At 37.1% G+C, this 12,826-nt stretch overlaps 1 protein-coding gene across 1 annotated transcript in view; it reads left to right on the forward strand.

Annotated features, from left to right (window-relative positions):
- The window catches only part of L3MBTL3 (L3MBTL histone methyl-lysine binding protein 3), a 99,063-nt gene that overhangs the window by 38,565 nt on the left and 47,672 nt on the right, over positions 1-12,826 (forward strand). Inside the window, exons 11-14 of the mRNA XM_068984897.1 lie at positions 334-469; positions 2,328-2,419; positions 4,858-5,009; positions 12,600-12,676. Coding sequence (XP_068840998.1) covers positions 334-469; positions 2,328-2,419; positions 4,858-5,009; positions 12,600-12,676 — 457 coding nt within the window. The remainder of the gene's footprint in view (positions 1-333; positions 470-2,327; positions 2,420-4,857; positions 5,010-12,599; positions 12,677-12,826) is intronic.

The following is a 12,826-nucleotide window of genomic DNA, read 5'->3' on the forward strand; positions in this document are numbered from 1 at the left end:
GCCAGTGCACAATAGGACACCCACGCTGGGCCCCTGCAGGAGCTCTGCGCCCTGTGCTTGTACAACGCAGGGGATAAAGAGGGGAACTTGTCTACATGGGAGAATTATTCTTCACCCATATCCATGTGCTTCTAATGGCACTAGGGATGAGACCAGAACCCCCTAGCTCAGCTCTTCCCAGCGAAATAACGTTTGCCCCTAGATTTTGTTATATATTCACTTGTTTTTGTGGCTGATAACAATGGTGCTGTAACATAATCCATATCATCCTTGAGATCATGTTAATTTATTTTTGTACATGTGCACAAATATTCTATTCTTTACCTATTACAGGTTTGTGGATACCGGATAAAGCTGCACTTTGATGGATACTCTGATTGTTACGACTTCTGGGTAAATGCCGATGCTCTGGATATCCATCCAGTTGGGTGGTGTGAGAAAACTGGCCACAAACTCCATCCTCCAAAAGGTATTGTCACTTTTTAATTTCATATTTTATATTCTGAAAACACTTAATTTCTTATATTGTAATTTAGATTTTTGAGAATTCAGACTTTGTGGTTATTCAGGTAGTCCCAAATTTAAGCTTATTGTTCATGATGAGAAATGTTTATTAATCAGGTGGGCCCAAATTTAAGCTTATTGTTCATGATGAAAGATGTTTTGTAAAGTGAAAAAAATTAAAAAAATAGAACCCTACTTAAGAGAATAAATTATGTCCATGCACTTATTTGCATGTCACATAACACTTATTTGATACTTTGACTATAGGTTTTAGCTACAAACTTCTATCTCATACATACACACACACACACACACACACACAACACATACATGCATACTTTCTTGAAATAACTGATTACAAAATTATTTCTAACCTGTTTACGTAAGTGTGTTTACTGACATTTCAGTAAGTAAAAACCTTGAGAAACTATGCATTGAACTTATCTTAATATTTAAGAGATTGGAAAGGAGACTATAACACTGAAAAGCAATTTGGGTGAGGGTTGAACTAACAGTGATTACTCTTTATTATTAAGTTTTTATATTACAGTCTGCCAGTGATTTTGCCTATTTCATGTTTACCAAATATCCAAGAATAACAGATTGTATCTTTTTCAGTTCATCTCTAGGGTATTTAATAATATCTTACTTCCTTTCTTTTCATGTTGCATTCAGTATTGTCTGCTTGATGTGAAAGAACCAGGTTACCAGTCTGATATTTTTGGTCTGTCACACAATTATTGGGGCTTCCCTGGTGGCTTAGATGGTAAAGCATCTGCCTCCAATACGGGAGACCTGGGTTTGATCCCTGGGTCAGGAAGATCCCCTGGAGAAGGAAATGGCAACCCACTCCAGTACTCTTGCCTGGAAAATTCCATAGATAGAGTAGCCTGGCAGGGTACAGTCCATGGGATCGCAAAGAGTTGGACACAACTGAGCAACTTCACTGGCCACTACATCAGGATTATTGAGGTTTTTTGGGGGGCATGGAAGTGGGTTATTGGATTTTAATGGACAAGGCATCTTTTGGTTTTAAGTGAAAAATTAATGGCAGAATGGTATTTTCAGATAACTGAAGGATTGACCAAAAACACCTAGAAAAGAAGGATAAAAAAGAAAATATGTAAGCCTTTACATAAATTGGCCTCATATGTGGTGAATTGTTTTTCTTTTCACACCACCTTCTGGACTTTGATGGAAGCAGAAAAGAGAATCTACTCGATAAAATTAAATGCCCAATTTCCTTTTTAAAGGGAATGTTGGCTTTACCAGTGTTGAACATGAAATGGTGAAAACTAAGGAAAGCACATTTCCATTATTGTAGTTGGCCAACATGCTCACTTCATGAATCTTGAATTGTCATTCTTGGGGTGACAGGCTAGAAAGATTTTATCTCTTGTAATACTATTTTTTCCAGGGTCCCACTGTTCCTACAAGTTAGTCTCCCAAAATAGAATGAGTGAGGGAAAAACAGAAAACTCAACTACTGCAGCTCACTGCTAATGAATTCTACCTAAATACTGATAGAAATGGTTTGGCAATGAAAAGAAGTCCACCTGAGGACAGTGTGTATTTGCTACCTCATACCTGTTCCTTTCATCCATTACCATTCATTCGGAATTGAAAAAATAATACAATTTGTTGGAAATAAATACCCTGTGTGTAAAAATCCTTAGATCCTAATTATGAGTTAAATACTATCCATTTAAAAAGTCACTTGATGGCTTGATTTTGGCATGTTGGATTTACAGGTTAAAGTAAGAATGGAAAGCTAAGTATGAAATATTTTGGTATTTTACTGTCTCTATATGTGTGAATCCTAGGATATAAAGAAGAAGAATTTAATTGGCAGACCTATCTCAAGACATGCAAAGCTCAGGCTGCTCCCAAGTCATTATTTGAAAATCAGAATATAGTAAGTACCTCCAAGATACTTTTTCTTTCACAGGAAGTGGCTTTTGAGTGTTTCCTTGGATAAATTACAAGTGATAACAAGAAACTATAATAAATGTTATTGCTTTGGTAAATAAGGTGCTCTTAAGCTGTAAAATTAACTAAAAATTACCATGAATAAATATCTGTTTTTAACCATATCATGGCTGTCTTTTAAAAAAATTAAATAGTAAAAGGCAACATAGTATAAAACGTAGGTATACTTTACAGTTAAGGTGCCTAAGCAAATTAAGTTGACTGGGACATTTTATGGTTATGGTCACTTGACTTTAGGAGTACTGTTCAGATAGGATTCCCATAGTGAGATGAATGTAACCCTATTTGAATTTGCATGCTAGAGACTATCATTTAAATCTTTTCTCCAGCTTCTAGCTCTGTTTAGCAGTGTTAACAGGAGCAAAGTCCAGATGTGTTTGTATTTTCTACTTCTTAAACTATGGGCATCTCTGAGGAGGCCTGATACGTTACAGTGTTCTACCTTGATCAAGTTCTGATCTAATTGGAAAGAATAGAGGACAAGCAGGTGGAAAGCCAGAATCTCACCTTTATAGTTGATGAGAGCTCAGTTGGAGTACATGCATGGCCTATATCTGCTGACAAATGAGTCTCTTGATTCTGAGCCCTGGAGTTAGAGATTTATTGGTCCTGCCAACCTCACCACTCCAGCCCATGAGCACTGGACCAGGGCAAACTACCATCTTGCAGGACAGAGCTTGCTCCTAGAGGGGAGCAGAGTGGAAACTATATGCCCTGTAGGCCAGCTTAACGGTGTGACCACTTCTTTATTCCAGATTCACCAGTTAGGTGACAGTGTGTGAGTGTGGAGAGAGGCCATCATATTTTACTAGGGATTCCCTCCAGATATCAGGAATGAGAAAAACCTTCCTACCTACTCCACATACTCTCCACTTGGGAAATGACATTATCCAAGTGTTTTGAGGGCAACAAGTCTAATGGCTGAAACATTGTCTAATCAAATTGAACATAGGCCAGCTTGAGTTAGAGAACTGGAAGCTGGTGTGTGTGTGCGGGCACGTGCATGCATTTAGGTAATTAATAGAGATAATGAGCCAGATTATTATTTTTAAATATCTTAATTGAGAAGATAGCTTAATTGCTGAGATGTACATGCTGCATAGTCAGTCGGCATTCTCCTTCAAGATGAGGGAGGCCAGTCAGGTGGAAAACTCAGCAATTGGCTTGCTGTCACGGCTCCAAGTTTCCTAATCCTTGTCTGGTTCTCTGATGATGAGTTCAGTCAGGTATTTGAGCCACTGACCATCATCTTAAATTCTGTGCATTGCTAGCACAAAACTGAATCTTGGGCCATGTCTGTTTGGTATGTAATTAATTTTTGTATTTCTAGATTTCTCTGCCTCAAAATACTCAAATACTTATGGTCTGATACAGAAGTCCAGGGCTTAAATATATAGTAACGGTATCTGTGTAGCATTAGTGCCTGAGACAGGACTTCACTCTAACATATTCAGATACATGCCTGTTTGCATTTTTGTGATGATAGCTGTATAATTATAGTAAAAAGAGATAACATCTATTTTGCTTAAAGTAATGAGAAAAGTGTCTGTATGCTTCAGTCTGGACAGAAAGATTTTTTCTGAAGGGCAGAAATGACTTGTAGTATGCTGTGATTGATACTACTGATATCCAAGTACTTCTCTGAGATTAGGATATTTTTCTTCATGAAATATTTTGAGGAATGTTTACATCCACAGCATTTCAAGTACTGCATCTGACTTGAATTTTTATTGTTTTCGTTTCATGTCCCAGATGGCCAATAATCTGTGGATAATCCTTATATTACAAGCTATTTTGTATGTATTAACAGCCAGCTCTTTGGGTGCTATTGTGAATAACATCTGGATTGTTGAATCAAAGTTGTAATAATTTCCAGCCTTTCATATAGGAAGATGGCCTACTTTTAGTAGAGTACCCTTTTGAAAGATTTTTCAGAAGTGGGAGTGAATTTGTACTGACTTACACACATTTTTAACTTGATTATGTGCATATTTTATATGAAATAATTTTCATTGTTAAGTCAGTAAAGGAAGAGAGAAACTGAAAGTAAACTATACACACATAAAACTTGCCTAACTAGCATAGTCATCTAAAGTACCAAGACACATGTTAAGATTAAGTAAACTTCTCAAGGTTGTGGGTGTGTTTGCTTTAAAGGTCCAGATAATTAATTGGGTGTAGCAACGGGGCATTTTTCTTATTGCTGCTTCTTGAAAAGCAACTCTGCTGCAAAACTGGTCTATGGTTTTAAATTATGTGAATACAGCTGATGGATGCCAGGCTTTCAAGCAGGGGTGCAGAGAGGGTACAGGTCCTTGTTGTTAAGTGTGTGCTTATCTCTAATTAAATCTGTATATTTCATAGACAGTGATCCCATCAGGCTTTCGAGTTGGAATGAAGCTTGAAGCTGTAGACAAAAAGAACCCTGCATTCATCTGTGTTGCTACGGTAACAGATATGGTGGACAATCGTTTCCTCGTACATTTTGACAACTGGGATGAGAGCTATGACTATTGGTGAGACATTTTTCATTGCTGTGTGCATTTTCTAATTGATGTTTATTCAAGTACTTATTTAAAACCAGTCATAATGCAAAGCAGAGAACACAAATAACAGTATTCTGTCCTGCTCTTTCTCATTTCGGATTTTTAACTTTACCTGTTCCATATGGCACATTTCTAAATAACGTCCTTTAGTTCTACTTGGTGATTTGTAATTTAGTTGACTACCTCCTGTGGAAGCACAGTTCGTACCACACTCCCACATGAGTGCACACACAGATTCACACTTCCCCCCTCATCTGAGGTGTCTTCTCTCATTTCTTAGGAAAATATTTTTAATCTTCCTTTCATATTTTCATGCCCAGTAGCTAATTTTACTATTTATAATGACAATACAAATTATTAATTGAGGAATATTGTTTTTAACCCTTAAGGGTTTTGGCTATATTACATAAAGTGGCAGGAGCAACATAATTATAAAATTACATAATCATGAAAGGATTATAGTAAAGCCATAAGGTTTTGATTAGGCAGTTGAAATAATGATTTTTCATACCTAATTCATGTTCACTGATGAAACTGTACTTTGCTGGTGAAAGGCATTTCTGCATGGTTTAGTTCCTTCTGGACAATACTTGCATTGAGAAGTGACAGTTATCTTCATAAAATGTGGCTAATGTTGCAGTAGCAAATGGATGTTAATTTATGTAAATGTAGCTCAGCTTTAGGAAAATTTGTTTCCTGACCTTTTAGTGTGTGTATGGTTAAATATTCAATAGAGCCATTAATAATTTCCATTACTTCTTGGATTGGATTCTTACACAGTCATCAGTTTTACTTGCGTTGTTTTAAAAAAGGAGAGACATTGAAAGCTATTTGCTGTTTAGACTGTACACCTGTGGTGGATTCATGTCAATGTATGGCAAAACCAATACAGTATTGTAAAGTAAATAAATAAATAAAGATGAATTAGAAAAATCTGAATTATATTTTATGTATGGTTTTCACAGAATTTTTTAAAGTAGTTCCATGATCACATCATATAGAATCAAGTACTTTTGAATAGTATAGTAAGTTTTATCCAGCTTTTTTCTGCAAAGCATAATTTTCCTCATAGGATATCTTTTTTATTCAGTTTGCAATCAAATTTGTTACTGAAATACAAACCATTTCAGGTATATACAAAAGTTAGAACAGTAGAGTGACCTCCTGCAGGCATTACCTACTACTGGCGATTACCAATATATACCAGTTTTGTTTCCGGTGTTTCCTACTCTAAAATCCCAACTCCAGGACTGTTTTGAAGCAGATTCCAGATTCCATAGCATTTCATGTCTGAATGTGTATCTTCTAAAGATAGAACTTCTTTTTCTTTTTTCAAATATATAAAGTTATAAATAGCATCATGTCACTAACATACTAAAACATTATCCCCCAGCTGTCTTGGTTTATTAGCTTTTGGTCCAAATAGGGTGTGCATTTTATGATTGCTTTGATGTTTCTCTTGATCTCTTTTAATTTATAGTTTCCTATTCCTTCATCGTTTTCTTCCCACTGTAACTTTTATTTAAGAAACCAGATTGTCCTGTTGACTGTGCCACAGCCTGGATTTGCTGATTGAATCCTCATTGTATTGCTTCCCATGTTCTTCTCTTTCTCATATTTTCCGCAAACTGGTGGCTTTTCATTTAAAATTATCCATACCTGTCTTGAATGAGTGAGTAGATGAGAAAACTATGAATTTAGAAATACTGGAATCTGTCCTGGGTGGAACATATTTCTCTCCATCCTGTGTTTGATGTGCTGTGTTGATGGCAGTACCAACATGACAATTGGGATCCAGTCCTTTTATTAATAAATGATACTTTATTTATTAGAATCTGTTGAAATGAGAGCTTTTGCTTTTAAAGTTCTGATTGTTTCAGGGAGAACTTTTTAAAAACAGCTTTTGCCTGATATAACACAGTGGGTGAATGTTTCAGTTATTTTTGTGGTCCTATAAATATTATAGGGTTTTAAAAGTGTAGGTTCCTTATTTGACATAATATGTATTTCCTTTAAAAGCATTCATTCTTCTGGGAAAAAAAAGTAACGAGAAAGTCTAGGAGAATGTATCACATTTTTCTTTGATGCCAAATGCCTAGGGAATAGGAAGCGTCCTGGTTTCTTATTAGAAAGAGCAGGGGAAAAAATTGATCTCTTTCAGCAATGATTTTGCACTTTTACAAGCACAACCAAAAATTACTTTTAGAATGGAATGTACTTTGAGGATAGACTTACACTTCTAACTATTGAAGTTATATTTTGTTGATTGTCAGAAAAAGAATAACAGTGTGTTCTCTTCCTCGATACAATTAAGGCATATTGAAAATAACTTAAGTGCACTGCAGTTTCTCCAACCTTATTAAATACTATGTTCTTTGATCTTTGAATTTTGGAATGGTTTTTATCTGCATAAATTAGTTACTTAGGTATGTAATTGAGGTTACAAATTGGATTGCTTTCCCAATTTAAAATAGTTTGAAAATGAGATTTTTTTCCTTTGAATTGGGAAGTGATCTTATTTCTTTTTACCTTAGTGGGAATTTGAAAGTGTGCTTGAATGCACGTGTACATGCACGCACTCACACACACACACATTTGTGGTACTGCATGTTTAATTGCACTAAAACATTTCTTTCAAAGAGAAATGCTATGTGGGATTTAAATTTATGTAGGGTTGTAGTAGTTTTTAATGAGAGCAAATAGTATACATATATTAGAATAAAAATTGGTTTATTTCTGGGTTTTCTCTACACTTTTGTTGCTAGTAGTTAGGCTGTTTTACATGTATACATTAAGAGTAATAGTAATTTTATGTGTCTCCCCAAATAATGTTGAAAAGTTTGCATCGTGTTGTCAGTTTTTCAGAGCAGTGTGTGTGTCATCAACCATTATATTCGAGAAACACCCCTTGATGGTGCTGGCGAGTTACAGAGATGACAGGGACCTAGGGACCTCTGCACTTCAGTCTTGAGAGGCTCGGTGGGTGTCTGGGAACAGAGAGAAACAACACCTCTGTCTTGGCTGCAGAGGCCATGGTGGTTAGCGCTTAATTATTAGAACCAACTTCTTGCTGTCTGTGGTGGCATGTGGAAGGAAGGACTGGCTGACTCATAGAAGCTTTCTCAGAAAGATCTTCCTGGGGACATGGAATTTGAACTGGATCATACAGAATGATAGGAGTTAGTACTTAGAAGTTGGGATGAAATAGTTCTGGCCAAGGAAAGCACTGACTTATGTTTAAGTCCATGGAGCAAACAGGGATATGTTTGGGGTATTCAGTAAGTGACTTAGTCCTTCTAAGCTTTAGGTGCCCTCTTTGCAAAAAGGATTAATAGTACCTATCTCACAAGATGTTGTGAGGATTAAAGTAAGAATTTCAGAAACAGAAACCAGTTTGCAAAATGTTAAAAAGAGGTGGCCGTTATGCGAAGTACTGACTCTTTGGAAAAGACCCTGATGCTGAGAAAGACTGAAGGCAGGAGGAGAAGGGGACGACAGAGGATGAGATGGTTGGATGACATCACTGACTTGACAGACGTGAATTTGAGCAAACTCCAGGAGCTGATGATGGACAGGGAAGCCTGGGGTGTTGCAGTCCATGGGGTTGAAAAAAAGAGTCGGCCACAACTGAGTGACTGAACTGAACTGACTGAAAGAGATGTCCGTAAGGCACATCGGGCAGAGTTTAGCCCTGAAGGTGAAAGTGGGTTATTGTCTCAGAGGGAGTAAGCCCCTCAGGTGTTGGGCTTGGTTTTAGGCTGGAGGAAAGAAGCCACTGTTGAGCGAGAGTGGAGACATCTGAGACTGGATAATTGAGGACCCCAGTCCCATAGGAGGAGGGCTAGCCTTGGGGAGAAATGAGCTTTCTTCTCTCTCAGTGTGGAGAAAATGAAGACTTGAAAGGAACATTGATGTTAGGGTGATGAGATGACACCTCCTTTGTCTCTTCCTGGTAGTCACCTTGTTAGAGAAAATCAGGTTTTATGCTTGAAGCAAATTATGGATATTGAAAACAGCCTCAGTAGGGAATGGGCTTGGAAATGAATTAAGGATGAAAAGGAGAACGAGATGACTCGGGATGAGGTCTGGGGCTTAGTAAAACAGAGTGATGGAAGCCCTGAAGAGTTAGCACAGAGTGGGAGCCGGGAAAGAAATTGGCAGTCATCATGCTCTGGAATGGCACCCCACTCCAGTACTCTTGCCTGGAAAATCCCATGGACGGAGGAGCCTGGTGGGCTGCAGTCCATGGGGTCTCTGAGAGTCGGACACAACTGAGCGACTTCACTTTCACTTTTCACTTTCATGCATTGGAGAAGGCAGTGGCAGCCCACTCCAGTGCTGTTGCCTGGAGAATCCCAGGGACGACAGAGCCTGGTGGGCTGCTGTCTGTGGGGTTCACAAAGTCGGACACGACTGAAGTGACTTAGCAGCAGCAGCAGCAGCAGAGACCAAGTGTGCTGTATTTGTTCAAAGAATCTAAACCATTATTGCTTGAAATGAAGACTTTGATGTGTTCCTTAAATGAGCAACTTGAAATGTTCTTATCTGACTCTCTGCCGAGATCTGGGGAGCCCAGTGTGTGTGCATCAGTTTTGTTTAGCTTTTGCCAGTGACTGATGAAACTAGGGCCCTTTACTTTCAACCTGAAATCACTTAACCTCTCAGTGTTTCCATAAAATGAGGGTCTTAATGTTTGCTCACTTTATATGACAAGTGTGGGTCCTTCATGAATTCTTATTTCTATTATTATTGACCAATCTAGGTCTGATTTGGGTCTTAGCAGCCTTCATAAATAATTTGTACTTACTTGTGAAATGGACTTAAAAATTGTTTTGAAATGGACTTTCTTAACAATACCCATAAAAACCCTCAAGAAAGGAAAGGCGCAGGGAGCAGCAGTTTGCCAAACATTTCACCATTAGTTGTTCTTCGTTGTCTTTCTTCTTGGTTACATTTCTGCTTTTGAACACTAGATGGGACTAAGAGATGACTTGTGTTTCAATAGTAACAAATAATTTCACAGCCTTCCCACTTCTGAAGGAAGTATTGTTTGTTTATAGAGGGGCTGTAAGTCAACTAGATAAAAATGAGGCTATTTTTAGTTTCATAGTTGAGACAGCTTCTTTATTTTATTTACCGTTTATTTTAAATGGTGACTTTGATCAATATTTAAATAATATTAAAACCTTATATGAGATTTTGGCTGTACAGGAACAAGTGGCCAAAATATGCTACAGTGTTTTCCTTACTTGTAATATATAGAGAAATCCAATAAACAGAATTGTGTCTAATACTTTTACTTTAATCATCATGAACCTGACATAATTAGAAGTACTTGATAGTTGTCTTAAATTGAAAAAAATTAAAGAAGTATTACATTTGTTATTTTTTTCGTTTTTAAGGAGCTATTAAGTTTTCCCTAGAATAATATAAAAAATTCCCTAAAATAAAGGCTGCATCATTACTAATAATCCGTAGCCAAATGATTTTCCAGGAAAGAATAGCATAATGGGAAAATCAAGATCCATAGTTTTGCTTATACAGTTTAAAACCATGCATCTGAAGGGACTGGGCATTAAGTGTACTGAGATTTCCATATATGCCTCACCTAGCTCCCCTAAATATTTCCCAGCTTAAAAAAAAAAAGCTTTCTATCTAATGTCTCATTTCTCTGCTTCTTTTTAAAACAGAACTCCTTAAATGTGTTTTCTGAGCTAGCTATGCTCATTTCCTAACATTTTCTCCTAAACCCACTCTGTTCAGGCTTTTGCCCTTTCCCATACCCAGCTCTACCACAGCAGATCTTATCAAGTATACCAGTGACCTTTACGTTGGTAAATCCAGTGATCAGTTCTTGCTTTTTCTCTTCTTTGACCAAGCAGCAGCATTTGACCCAACTGATTTCGTCTTTCTCTCTCTCTTATTTTACCAGTCATTGTTTCTTGGACTTCTTTGCTTTTTCTCTTTTCTGTCCTCTGTACTCATTTTCTGGATGGTCACATCTCTGCTCATGGCTTTAAACACCACCCTATTTGCCGATGACTCCTAAATGTGTTTTTAGCCTTGATCTTGCCCTTAAATTCTAAATTTTTGTGCTTATGATCTACTACTTTACATGCTTGTTAAACATGTTAATATCAGATCTCTTCATTCACTGTTTGGAATGTCAGGCTGTGCTTGCAGTCTTCTATCTCAAAAAATGGTAACATCCATCTTCTAGTGGCCATGCCCAAAGCCTTGGAATGTTCTGGACTTCCCTTCACTCCCACTCTGCGTCAAATCTATCAGCTTATCCAGTGGATTCTTCCTTTAGAACATTGACCTAAATATACAATCACTTCCTATTATCTTCACCACCAGCACTCTGGTTCAGGTTACCCTCACCAACTCTGGCAAAAACCTTCCAGCAGCCTTTTGTCTCCTTCCCAAATGTGGTTTATTATCTGCAAAGCAGTCAGAATAATTTCTTTAAAACATAAATCAGATTATGCCACTCTTCTGCATAAAACCTTTCACAAAATGTTCTAGTAAACATCATCTGTACTTGCTGTCCCCTAGCATGGAAGGCTTTCCTGTATATATTTGAGTGGCTCAGTTCTCTCTTCACTCTTTTCAGATGTCGTCTTATTTAAGAAGTCATCTTGACTATGTGTTTCGAAGGAATATCTTGCCACTGTTTCGCTCTACCTTTTTATTCCAATTCTTTGCATAACATTTTGCCCCCAGAATATAGATTTTGTTTGTTAATTAATTTCCTCTTTTCCCACTATACTATAAGCTCCAAGAGGCTGAAAGTTGGTATATATTTTCTTTGCTACTGTATCCTCAGTGCCTATCCCAGTGTCTGGCACATGATAGACACTCAACCTTTCAATGAATGGGTGAGTGAATGAATAAATGAAGAGTGTTGCATGATGGGATGAGTACTATATGGAACAAGTTTGATTAGGAGCAAGGAATCAGATGTGCATACTGGTAAAGAGGCCTTGGCAAAGCATATACGTGATTGAAGTAAAGATGACAAAGAGAAGAGGTAAGGAAAGGAAACACCCCATCTTAATACCTGGTCTCTGCCATTCTAATGGGCAATAGAGAGAGCGTGTTTGCTTTTTGAGGGTGATTGCGCTTCCTGCTTTTGTATATTTGTCTTTAGAAATACTGAAATAATTTTAGCTTGCCTGTGTATATGCTATTTATATACATGTTTATTTTTCCAAATAATTTTCCTAAATGGAAAGTCCAAATTTTAGTGACGTTATTTTTATATTTGCTATTTTTGCAGTTGTGGAATATAACACCACTTGTGTGGGAGCAAAAACTATTTGCCTGGTGTCAGTTTTGTATGTTATATGTATCTGATAGACATCTCCTTAGTACTAATATGTTGGAAGAGTGAAAAATTCTTTGGTTTAGCCATTTTTTCCCAAATAAGATAGATTGTGAAAAGGTAGAACTCGGTGTAAAATGTTCACAATCACTAACCTTTTTATTTTTTTTTAACTTTTACTGGTATTTGAGAATTTTTCCTAATTACCATTTTTAAATTTATGTAACTTACAGGTGTGAGGCCTCTAGTCCACACATTCATCCAGTTGGTTGGTGTAAAGAGCATCGAAGAACGCTCATTACTCCTCCAGGTTTGTGTTGATTATGTGTCTGCTGTTTGTTATTTATGTCAATTTGAGTTTATTTTCATGTGCTAAAGAACAGATTCTGTGACTTCATCATAAGACAATGAATTTTTGAGCATGTCACTATTTAATGTGCCCTGGCTACTGCTGGTATGA

Source organism: Capricornis sumatraensis, chromosome 13, assembly GCF_032405125.1.
Source record: "Capricornis sumatraensis isolate serow.1 chromosome 13, serow.2, whole genome shotgun sequence".
NCBI classification, from domain to species: domain Eukaryota; kingdom Metazoa; phylum Chordata; class Mammalia; order Artiodactyla; family Bovidae; genus Capricornis; species Capricornis sumatraensis.